This window comes from Micropterus salmoides, unplaced genomic scaffold (genome assembly GCF_014851395.1).
Source record: "Micropterus salmoides isolate LMB-PRFRI ecotype aquatic unplaced genomic scaffold, ASM1485139v1 Ms_hic_scaffold_3, whole genome shotgun sequence".
Taxonomy (NCBI): Eukaryota; Metazoa; Chordata; class Actinopteri; order Centrarchiformes; family Centrarchidae; genus Micropterus; species Micropterus salmoides.
This window is the reverse complement of record NW_024042261.1, coordinates 26124815-26137372: the sequence shown is the minus strand read 5'-3', so window position 1 is coordinate 26137372 and position 12558 is coordinate 26124815. Positions and strand designations below refer to the sequence as shown.

The window sequence follows — 12558 nt, the reverse complement described above, 5'->3', positions numbered from 1 at the left end:
AAACTAACATTTGTCAATTAGCACTAAACACAAAGTACAGCTGAGGCTGATGGGAATGTCATTAGTTTTGCCAACTTTTATAGCAATCCATCCAATAGCTATCAAAATGTTTCATACAAAAAAATCAGTGATCACCAGCATAGGCCTCATCCTCTGAGCACCATGAATGCATGTATAACGTTTCATAGCAGTCTATCCCGCAGTTGTTCAGATATTTCAGTCTAGACCAAAGTGGTGGACCGATCAACACACCAACATTGTCATATCCTAAAGTAGAGGCAATACATTGGTGGGACTTTTATGAAAAGACAACGTAGTGCTTTGAATAACAAAGCAAATGAGGAACTGTGGCAGAGAGAGTAGATACACTATGCAGGTTCATTTTAGATTTATCTCCATTTGAGCAAAAATCCAATTTAGATCCAGCCCTCCTAGACCACATACCCATGCAGGCTCCCCTTCATGGCGCAACATAACTCAAGGACAGTGAGTCAGCCAGTCAATATGAGCCTAATCTAATCCATGGTGCTGAAACCTGAACCACCATGAGACAAGCTGAAAGCTGTGATGTCACAGGGCGAGACCTCCGGCCCATATACCTGCCTAGAGAGATGGGAGAGTCTGCTTACCTTGTTCTAACACTGACATTCTTTATCCTTGTCTGTGTGCAGCAGAGCATTAAGTTGATATATTAGTATCAAGCCAGTCGTAATCACCACCTGGGGAGGACTCAAGGGAGAAGAAGACAGAGCGACTGACCAATGAGGAAGAAGGGAGAAATCAGAGAAAAGGATGTGGAAATATCAGGATCAGGCGCTTGGATGGACGTGAAGGCCGCCACCACATGCACAAACACAGACACACAAGCACGCACACCTCATTAACTGTATTTGACTTCTCACCATATTTTTGTTACAGATCTCTCCATATGAGAAAACAAACAGGAAAATCCTTCTCGGCCACAGAGCAAACATTTCAACTCTTAGTGGCTCTCTTTCTCTAATCCTGTGAGCACCTCCAAACATGAACGCTCCTTATTTCCTCTCTATATTTTCTTAAAACCAAGCAGACTGAGACAAAATTCCTGTGAGTGTGTTATTTACGAGAACTGTTGACCACCTCGGCAATGGCTGGCAACGTGTGTCCTGTCCTTTGGTGCCAACATATACAGGCCAGGAAGTCAAAGACACCACAGAGAAAATTCATCATTCTCCACCTCTGACACTGATATAGAGACATATTTTGAATTTGAGCTGTCAGGGGTTATTTATATTATACCTTGCCAAATCAGCTAACTCTACTTTTGTGTCAAATCTTAGTTCACCATCTTCATTTTTATCTCACCAAATTTACTGTGAAATACATCCAAATTATGTCATTGCACAACGTATTGTTTTCCTTCAAGCACCTATTGCAAAGTCTTTTTTCTTGAGTGAGGAGACAGATTTCAGTGACGTCCTCCATAGTGCTTCGAGATTTCCCAGTCCCCTGACGCCGTGTGACACCAATTAGGAGGCTGCGGATATGACAAGCCATTGGTCCAAATGCTGTAACTGACAAAAGAATAACTCTCTCGCTGTGTTTCTTTGTGTCGGACGAGAAGTGAGGGAGCAAAATGGAGACAAGTCAAGAGAATTACAATGATGAGGAGGGAGGTAGAAGCCTCATGGGAAGGAAAAAGGGAGTGAAAAGAAAGAGGGGAAACTGATTTGAAGCTGAAAGGGAATGGAGAACGGCTGATGAAGAACGGTAAGTTTTCTGTTGTCAGTCCACACACTTGACTGTCAGCTGACAGAACTGTCGATTCATGCCTCACTAAAAAGGCATGAGAAGAATGCTGATGTGCTGTTAGAGTACTTGGGAATCTGAGATATAAAGAGTACTTTTCCCCTTTACTGTTTAGAGCCTTGTACGGTATTTTACAATCCCCACAGAGGCTCACAAGACTCTCATTGTGTCTATTAACCTTGCTAAACCATTACAATGTGTTATACATAATATAACCTGTTTCACGGCTCCCAGGTTCCCACTACAGCAGTGGTATGATGTCATCAACTCAAGACACAGAACAGGAGGGCCATTATTTTCTGTGCAGTGCAGTAATGTTCACATCTGCAAAACCTGGTGATGCTGGTAATGAAACAAGAGAAGACTTTGAAAAGGCCCTGAGGTGTGCATAACGTGAGTATAGGTGTGTGTATCTGTGTGTGTGTTTGTGTGTGCGCGCTTGGAAAACAACTCCTGTAAAGAAAACGTACCATTGCCACCTGCCGTAATCAATGATAGTAATTCACATGAACGCCTTGGATGCAACTGGCAAATCACACACAGATGTTGCTGTTCGGCACGGACCCCTGTGTCACACAGCTGCCAGTTAAATGCAAGAAAAAAGTGTCATAGCTTGTGAAAAATCCACAAAGGCTCACCCAAGCTACCGTTTAGCAATAGTAATAGCAGGCAGCTGCTTACTGCATTTCTGACAGTTCACTGTATGTAAAAAGTATGCATACACTAAGCATGCATTATTTATCTGCTTTGGGCCAAAAAACAGGTAGTTAAGATAAAGATTTTGTAAAAGCTTCACACACAAATGTAAAGCATATGGATGTAGCCACGGCTTGACAATAGTTGTACTTGACTGACCCTGAGCGCTGGCTATCAGAGGCTGAAGTGAAAATGTGGCAGGGTTAGATACTAGCCCCAACTGAAGTCTTAGCTATGCGACGTGTCCAGTGACTAGGGCAGCGATTAGCTGACGGTTAGCTGACCTGACAGTGGTTTTGAATTTATGCGTCCCGGTGGACAGCAGAGGCAATCATATCAGTAACGCTGAGAAAGCCTGACACAGCATACACCACCAGCGTGTGTAAAACAAGCCTCTGGAGATGCCGTGACTGAAAATGAAATAGATCCCCAGCAGGGTGAAGAATACAAAAAGATATGTAGGAGGCACAGGGTTCAAACTGAGGGAGGCCGCATTCCCAGACCACCTATAAGACTTAAACATGGGGGGGTCGAGACTGTTTAATTAAATTTTCTGTCAAAATGAATGCCCTGACATGACTTGGTTTCATCACCTTGGCAGTTTTGATCAGGATTTTCAAAGTAGACCCCCCCCCCCCCCGCCGCCAAAAAAAATGTGCATAGACATGTAGTTGTGACATTCTATGTGTTCTGATCAACTGTAGGCAAACATTATAATGAAGAATATTTTCTGATGGAAATAATATTAATATTCTCTTTTATAATGATCTGGGTGCAAATAATCTGACATGCTGCAATTTATGATACATTTAAATTAGGATTTGTGGGATTTTGAATAAAGAAATGTCCTGAAAATGTTACCTTATGCTGAAGACTGACAATGACTGTCTTTGTTAGAGATGAGTTTTATTTCCTTTCTGCTGCAGTCAGGAGGGAACTTAATTTGACAGTGTCTCTGACACAGTTAAAACAGCATGAGCCTAACCAGTTTTCTCACTAAAGTGAAACTGTAAATTGGCCCAAAAAGCAATAGCTAGTTGTGTTTTTTTTGTGTTTTTTACAGCTAATGAGCATGTTTCATGGGACAGAATGACCACAGGCATTTGAAACAGGTAAACAAGGACTCTTTGGGGGCTTTTAAGGATATTTTTAAACCAGCCTGCGTAACCCGTCCTGGATGTGACCCCAACAAAGGGGTGAGAGCAGGTGAAGCCCCCAATCTGGCCCCTGTCTGAGCATGCCAGTTTGACTGCAGCTCAAACAAACACTGGATGAATTATTGAAACACCCTCTGACTCAAGCCCATGAGAACATGCTGGAATTTTAAGGTTGGAAGAAAATAAAAGAGACTATATTGAAAAAGAGTGAGAGTAGAGGTTGAAATGATGATAAAGGAAGATAGGAGGCTATGGGGGAGAGAAAATTCTAAAAAGACAGAACTCAAAAGAGTAGAGGAGATAGGTCATGTAGAGTGCAGAGAGCTAGACGACTTTATGGTGCACTCATAACATTTGGACATAACTCAGCAACTTCAGAATTAAATCTCTCACTTTCTCTGCCTCCATCTCATGTGACACACACTAAAACACTCATAAGCCTACACGCTACATCAGGATTCGATCCAATTAAGTCACTGTCAGATGTGAACCGTGTTGATAATTAGTGCAAAGTTGCAGTGATAAAGCTCTAAGTGTGTCACCTTCCAGAACTGGGACAGTTTAAGCTACAGGGGCCATTGGGAACACTCAGGCACAATGGACCAGCATAGGACACACACTCACTTACACCTCACTCACATGACAAAATTATATACTGTTATCAGGCCAACTCATTTATTCATATTTTCTCAGCAGAATAGATTTTTGGTGCTTCTTTTAGGTCACTCAGTCATGTCTCTGTCTCTCTCTGTCTTTCTGTGTGTGGTTGTTTGGACATGTATTACTCATGTTACAGGGACATGAATCTCTTTCAGCAGGCACATTGTGGGGGATTCACCTTCCTTTCAACACAGGTCTCCATGATGTAAATCATTAAATTTTAGGGTGACGACTTGGTTTAAGGTTAGGGCTAAGGGTTAGGGTAAGTCTTCAAGACGACTGTGTGTGTGTGTGTGTGTGTGTGTGTGTGTGTGTGTGTGTGTGTCAGGGTACATTTGGGACAAATTGGCCGTCTAAGGGTGAGAGGGAGGAATGAGGAGAAGTGAAATTAGCAGATACAGTCCATCACCTTTTCATTTATTCATTTCACGCACACACACAATCACAACTTATGAGGACAATGTGACATACTGATTGCAAAGCTCCACCCTCTACTAGCTGGTCCATCATAAGCTCAGTTATCCTTTTCTCTTCTGTCTCACTTTTCCTCATCCTGCCTCCCATTTGCCAGTTCCATTTCCATTGAACTGAAAACAATTGCTCTCATGTGTTCTCCCCTCCCATTAATACATCTGACTGATTCATGACTTGGTACTAATTACTAACTCATACATTATTTCAATTCATCTAATTTTAGGCTGTTTTCTATGTTTTTGTAGTTGATACATAATTGTATCAATGTAATCTTCCATAAACATAATGCAGGACACCTGTGGAGTTTTGGCCCATTATCTGAGCGTTGGGCCAATACTGCCCTCTGCTGGAATCAATTTGTATCACAGGGATGGTACATGAAATGCCCTGCTGGAAGATTGCAAATTGCATAGCTCGTCTTCTAGTTTCTTGCAGCAGACAAACATGAACCACAAAGTCACTTTACAGTAATATTTACAGGCTTCTTTTTTTTTTTTACATACACACAACAAATACACATACAGATGGACAGGAGACCGCTGTGGTTTTCAGTAATTGCAATCAAATTTAGGACCACTAATGGGACAAAGGCAGATCGAAGTGGTTGTGAGATGGTTAACAAGAGAAAACGCAGATGTAATATTGTACATGTATGTGAGTTTATTTTTGTTAAATTATTTTTTTATTAAATTCTATTTAAATAAAATAAAGAAAAAAACTGTTTAGTTGCTGCTCACAATCTGGTCCACAAACTGGTCACAATTGGTAGACTGGTGATGAGCGGTCACAAGTTAACACAAGGGGTCACATTGGTTTATTGTACAATATTGTATCATAGCTTGTAATTCTTAAAAATGGTTCAAACCCACACGTGCACACATGCCTTATGGTCATTTAGATGAATGAATGAATCCACCTGCTGAGGTTTAACCTATTTGTCTGAAATAGCACCAGTGACTGACAGAGGGGATGAAGTATTGGCAAGTATCCAGACTCCCTGTAAGAGACAAACACTGTTTGTTTAGTGGGAGATGGGGCTTCAAATCCTGGCTGTCTTTGTTTGATACTTTTAACTCTATGTGACTTTGTTTGCTGTGGTCTGCCACCAGAGGGCAGTCCCATTATATAAATGGCAAACAAAAACTCTCACTATATAAAATCAAAATATTAAGGGATATACAATAGGATTTTTTTTATGTTTAGCTGATTCAACAAAAGGCATTTTGTCTTCCACTCAGAAAAAAATGCTGAGATGTGCCATGAACAAAGTGAGACAAGATGAACAGGACAATAAAGAGGCAATAACATTACAATAACAACTAGAACTGCTAGCAGTTGTAAGCGGGGTCCAAGCCCCTGGCGCCAACCGCGCCCATCGCCCCGAGTGGGCCGCGCGAGTCGACGTGGCTCTGGGGGCCCGCACTAAATAAATGACCAGAGTTTAAAATGAAAGGGACTTGCGGTTATGGAGATGTAAATTTAATGTATGTCTATGGGAGGATTGTTTGATGTACAATTACTAGTGCTACCTAGAGGCCTATCGACACCAAATTTCACACAGCCACTCAGGAGGGCGTACCAGATAAGATCACCGAGTTTGATGTCGATCGACCATTCCAAACCTAAGATACGACATCATTCCTGTTTTTATCGTTTTTCGCAAACATTTGTTAGCTTATAATTTGGACATTTTTTGTCGGATCAAAATTTATTCTACAAACGTTTATGAGCTTGGTCCAGAGATTGTCCGTGCCAACTTTGGTGCCGATCGGACTTGCCATTTCGGAGGAGTTAATTAAAATAGGTTTTCAGTTTTCGAGATGTAGCAAAAAAAAATTATAGATGGAAATGGGCGTGGCCTATACCACGAGATTCAGCTCCATCCTCTGAACTCGTGGATACAAGGTTTTTGATATGCACCTACATATGCGGGAGTTTCAAGCCCAAACGCGTTGACTTTGTGCCTGAGGTGAGTTACTTGTACCTACCTTATGAGTTTCGTGTCCGTAGCACTTACTGTCTAAGCCGCAGTATGAGTTTTCTTGACGGAAGAAAAAAATAATAAAAACCAGAACGAATACAATAGGGTTCCCAGCTCAGCTGGTACTGGGAACCCCCACTTGGCTTGGACCCCTAATTACAATTACTTACAGAAAACAAAGAACCCTATGAACAAATGAACCTAACCCTCCTCAGGTAAACTATACTGCCTGTTTGAACAACAGAAATTTTGCTGTCTTGAACTGATAGAAGATGCAGCCAGGAGAGCACTGCCTGATGGTCTGAGGATTTTTCATAGTTCATATTCGACGAACATTTGTTTTGTGTAATCTTGAGAAATGCCATTTAATTCACAGACAAGCACACAATCTTTATAAATTATATAAACCAAATGACAACAAAACATAAGTAATAATATGATTCAGTATTAAAAATAAGGTTGATGTCTTTGTCCCACTGTTGAAAGATCACTCTTGTTCCCATAGTAATACAACAAAACAAACCATTGTCAGTCCCAGGGTTGGTTTCTTAAGGACATGTCTGTTACATTATACATAGCTTACTTGGTCTGCAGGGAAAGGTGTTAAAAAAAAGAAAGAAAAAAAAAAATCTACCATGACTTTGTCTCACATGTCTCTCAGCAGTAGATCATGTGCTTTCTAAAGCCCGACCAATATTGTAAGCTTTGTTGCCAAAACCTGCCGTAGGCTCCCTATCAGAATCAACATCATAAAGAAAATGGAAAAGTCAACACTGCGGTATTGTTGAGATGTTCCAAAGCAAAGTGAATGAATTGTGGTTGTACGTCACATTATTTTCACATTATTAAAGGTTATTGAATTACAAATTGGAACATTTAAAATAATTGCTCATGATAGCCAACATAATTGCTCTTTTTCTATTATTACATGTTTTTAATCAGCATGTCAAACCACCATGTTCAATTTCAAAGTTAGTTTCAAAGCTTCAAGTTACTACAAATTATTTTTGGTCCCCTTAAAAAATTGTCACAATAGACATGTAGTATGTGCCCACACAATGATTTCCTAAAAATCTCACAGTGCATTGTTTTATACTGGAAATAACTGGTCGTCAATCTGAATGCATAAAAAAACATGCAACGTTGCAAAAAAGGTTTAGCATTTATTTAGAAGGAACTTTGATGTTAAACAACGTGGACATGTATTAAGCGAGCAAACAGGGCTGCAACGTAATCATCGCAGGCAATCAACATGGATTATACTACAAAACTGTGCTGGATTAGCATTATAAGAGCATATAAACAACACACTGACATCTAGTTCACTCTACATGCACAAACCAAAATTAAAGTTTCTCCTTTTCTCCCTTTCCTTCTTCAGTCTTCAGTAGACCAGGGAGGAGTTTTTTGTCAAGGGAGTCTGGTGGTCTATCTCTGTAGGGATCAAAAATACCGAAGTTATCCTTTCAGCAATTATTTAAAATTTGAAATTGGAATCTATTTAAAATGGTAAAAATAAAGAAATAAAAATGTGTTAGCAATAAGTAATCACTATATGATCAGGGTTGTAAGTTTTACACATAGTTTTGTGTGTTAGTCAATGACTTAAAAAGAAATTAAATTAAATTAAAGAACATGGTGCGCTGATCTGAAAGTAACTGTGAGATCAAAAGATAAAAATAAATGTGTATAAGTTGATTATAATAAAAAACAGGAACTTCGAAGCGTCATAGAAAGTATCGAGTAGGAGGTGTATAAATTGCTAGTTCTTGAGAAGAGTCATATGCAATATTGTCAGAAAAACTGGAGAGCAGCTCACAACGGCTGCTTGAACAGCTATACTTAAGAATACATGCTAAAAGAAAATGTTTTCATAATATGTCTATGATTTAAGTTTTACCTGCAACAACCAATTTTCTTTTTGTAAATTCTGCAAGATTTTTTCATTGTTGCCCGTGACCAGCCATATTCTTCAGCTCTTAGAAGATTGTAAGTACAACTACATTTACATTACATTTATTCAATTAGCTGACGCTTTTATCCAAAGCGACTTACAATTGCTATACATGTCAGAGGTCGCACGCCTCTGGAGCAACGAGGGGTTAAGTGTCTTGCTCAGGGACACAATGGTGAATGTCTCACAGTGGGAATGGAACTGCGTATTGCTGTCTGTACATAAAAAGCACATACTGTAAATTATAGTTAGGCATACCTAACTGTACCTATTAGTATTCTTTAGCAATAGCAATAGCAATTCAAAAGGGTTTACATCAAAGTATCTATAGTTTGTTCTTATTAGTGAAAAAACAAAGATTGTGTGTCTAATTCAAGTGCATAGACAATGGCTTCATTGGTTGCTTTAAGAGATGAAAAATCAGCATTTTCTCCACCGCAAAATAAGACCTGCAGCTTAAAATACTTTCAAACAACATTTAAAAAAGTGGAAGTTGAGGGGGCAAACAATATCGACTAATTTGCTGGTTGATTTATGAGTTGCAAAGCCACAATTTGGTAGCACAGTTGAACTTAACACTGTTTCACTGACAGTGAACACATGGATGGTTCATCTGACAAATGAAGGTAACATATTTGTCATCTGACAAACGAAGATAGTTTTTAATTGAATATATAGTGTAGCATGCTTAAATTTGTTATGAATTTTAATAAATTTATGAGAATTAATACCCAATTATGAATTAATTAATTAATTATTAATTAATATTCATAAAATCAAAAATCATTCCTCATTTCAGGGCACCACCGGAGTTGTTATAATCCTAGAGTCGATTGTGGGAAGCATTTGACTCATACGGAATAGGAGAACTAATAAAAGTGAGCTAACACTATGAGTTTAGGAGAAAAGGAAATATTTACAGGACATCTCTGATCACAGAATGTTTGTTAGGTCTTACGGCTTGTCGGCCTGCTTTGGCCTGTTGCACGGGTCCCACGCTAGCTGCCTGATCTTGGCTTTTTGCTAGGGATTCTCCGGGGTTCTCCGTGTCTGACTGAAGAAAACGCCGTCCTCCGTCTGGCAATTCGGCTGTTTTCAGGTTTCCTTCGTTGCCGCTGGTTTGAGTCTTTGGAGATTGCAGTCTTTGGTTATTTAAAGTTCAGCTTCCTGGGTTATGTCACAACTTGGGTGAGACAGGGAGTATCCCTTTGATGGGGTAATGAAACACAGACCCAGTCAAGTTGCCACAGTTACATGTGTGGGGGGCCAGTTTTGATAGGCTGTTCAGGGAAATGCTAATCGCTGGTTCGTGTCCCTTTGTCAGTTTAACAGTCAGGCCCCGCGTTATCAGCTTCAGAATCAAAAAGGTGCCAGTTTTATGGTCAGGGATTGCACTTAGAGAAAGCAACTTTCACCCCCCCTTCCGTTGGGGTCTCCCCAGCAGTCTGTTGAAGTTGATCTTTAACACCCCCTGCTCTTCTCTGGGAGAGGAAAGAGGAATTTGGAGTAGCTCCAAATTTATTCATTATAAAATGCACAAATCCACACCGTTGTCCCACTACAATAGCTTTGGGAGACACATCAAAAACTAATATTTTTACTTTTTGCTGTGACACTGCTGTTAGTACACTTGCCACAATTTGTTTTCAAAGTCAGACTGCTGGCATTTGTATATTAATCCTGCAAACTTGCAATGACGCATGATGACTTGCATTGTAATTGGATGAAATACATAATTTAGTAAAAATGTGAAACATGAATTTTTTAAGTAGAACACTCTTCTTCGGGGCCAGGAAACCTGTATGGAGAGTTTGGTTTCATGTGGAGCATGAGGTTTTCACAGAGTTTCTGTCATCAGGTGTGTGTACAGTTCTTAGTAAGTTATTATATTACTTATAAGTAATCTATTAAGCCTGCTAGGAGTTGTAGGTTTATTTGGATTGGATCATCTTTTTATACTGTATATGCAAATGACACTCAATGGGCCAACTATATATACCATGAATGGCTATTGTAGTTGGATGTCCCAGCCATGTCATATTAGAGGCACCAGTACCCTCAGAATTTAATTTACTGTTAACTGTTTCCACTTTACAGATAGTGGCACCTGCTCGTGGTCGTACTCCCTAGTCACGCTATCAGCAATTGCAAGAACTACAGCATGGTAAGCTTTACACATACTGTTCAATATTTATGTTGAATCTGAATCTGTTTGTTGCTGTTAGTCTCTACTGAATCTAAATTGTCCTTAAAGTTATTTTAAGTTATTACTTACTGATTCAATTCCTCTCCACTCCCTTACTTCTCCTTTTGCCTTTGTCTTCTCTCTTCTCCTCCCCTCTTCACTAGGTGCTCAATTGTACAGAGATAGATTACGTGCTGAAGAGGTACTACCTGGCACCGTCTTATGGCATTGAGTTCTGTATTGGATTCCCTAGCAACCTTTTGGTTGTACTTGGTTACATTTTTTGTTTGCCCAAGTGGCACAGCTGCAACATTTACCTCTTCAACCTGGCAGTCTCTGACCTTATTTTCCTTTGCACACTGCCACGCCTCTCGTACCTCTATGCAAATGACCAATCAGAGACTTGTCCTTTGGCTTGCCTTATCAACCGCTATGTCCTGCATGTCAATCTTTACTCTTCCATCCTCTTTATGGTTTGGCTTAGCATGGACCGCTTCCTGCTCATAAGACATCCATCACGGAACCATTACCTGCTGAAGCCACGAACAGCCCTGATTGTGACAGGACTGAGCTGGCTGGCCGTCAATGTGGAAGTTGCTCCAATGATAGTACTGATGATCCATGACCTGCAGAGTGAAAATTGGAATCGCTGCAAGGATTTTGCAAGCCTAAAAGGACATGTCAATGTATTAGGCTACAGCCTGGGGCTAACTTTGACTGGTTACATTCTCCCTCTGCTAGGACTTTGCGGTTTCTCCCACCAAATTGCGCATCTGCTTTGTGTCCAGGAAAAGGCTCTACAGAACAGGTCAACTTCGTACAAGCGGCCTCTCCGGGTTGCTGCATCAACTGCAGTCCTTTTTCTAGTTCTCTACACTCCCTACCATGTGCTGAGAAATGTCAGAGTAGCTTCTCAGGAGGCCTGGACAGGGCTGCAGGTGTGTACAAAGATGTACATCGAGGCCACATACATCTTGACCCGACCGCTGGCCTTCTTGCACAGCGTCATCAACCCTGTTTTCTACTTCTTCATGGGTGACAAGTTCAAAGAGCTCCTAGAGGCTAAGTTCAGAAAGCTGGTCAGAATGACAGAGCGGCAAAGAGAATCCATCTGAAAAAATTATACCCAAGATCCCTTTAATCTGTTTTAACTGTTTAACATTTTTATTGATATAATTGTCATCCAGTAGTAAAAGTGATTAAGTAATGTAAACATGTCATGAAAATGTTGATACTGTATAATACTGTACATTTTCACATTTATTATATATTCTTTTCTCTTATTTGTATTCCTTCTATGCCTTGATGTGCAAACAAGTACAATTTCCCCTCGGGGATCAATAAAGTATTTCTGATTCAATTAATTCATTAAGGGGAAATGAGGTAAATTGTGTTGACAAAATAGAGTAATGTAAAATAACTTCATACATTTAAAGGTCAGAAACTGTTGCTATTTTTATATTGACGCTCTGTTTAAGCATGCGTAAGGCAAGTTCCTTAGTTTTTGTTGTTGACTGAAGACATTTGGGTATAAGATCAAATGATGAGGTAATGTCATGGCTTGGGCCTGCATGGCTGCTTCTGGAACAGTCTCATTAATATTTGTTGATGATGTAACTGATGATGGTAGCAGCAGTGTACAGAAACATTTTGTCTGCCAATT

General features: G+C 40.0%; 1 protein-coding gene across 3 annotated transcripts; it reads left to right on the top strand.

Annotated features, from left to right (window-relative positions):
* The first annotated feature begins 80 nt into the window (after window positions 1-80).
* On the top strand, window positions 81-12255 carry LOC119883539 (succinate receptor 1-like). 3 transcript variants are annotated; one of them, XM_038694240.1, is made up of 4 exons: window positions 81-1749; window positions 2023-2181; window positions 10808-10874; window positions 11060-12255. In XM_038694240.1, exons 3-4 carry the CDS (start codon window positions 10872-10874, stop codon window positions 12008-12010), a joined length of 954 nt encoding a protein of 317 aa, XP_038550168.1. In that variant the 5' UTR covers window positions 81-1749; window positions 2023-2181; window positions 10808-10871; the 3' UTR covers window positions 12011-12255. The 3 variants fall into 3 exon arrangements, with proteins under 3 accessions (XP_038550168.1, XP_038550169.1, XP_038550167.1); XM_038694241.1 differs by lacking the exon at window positions 81-1749 and having other exon boundaries at window positions 1973-2181; XM_038694239.1 differs by lacking the exons at window positions 81-1749; window positions 2023-2181 and adding an exon at window positions 7303-8745.
* Window positions 12256-12558: the final 303 nt, after the last annotated feature.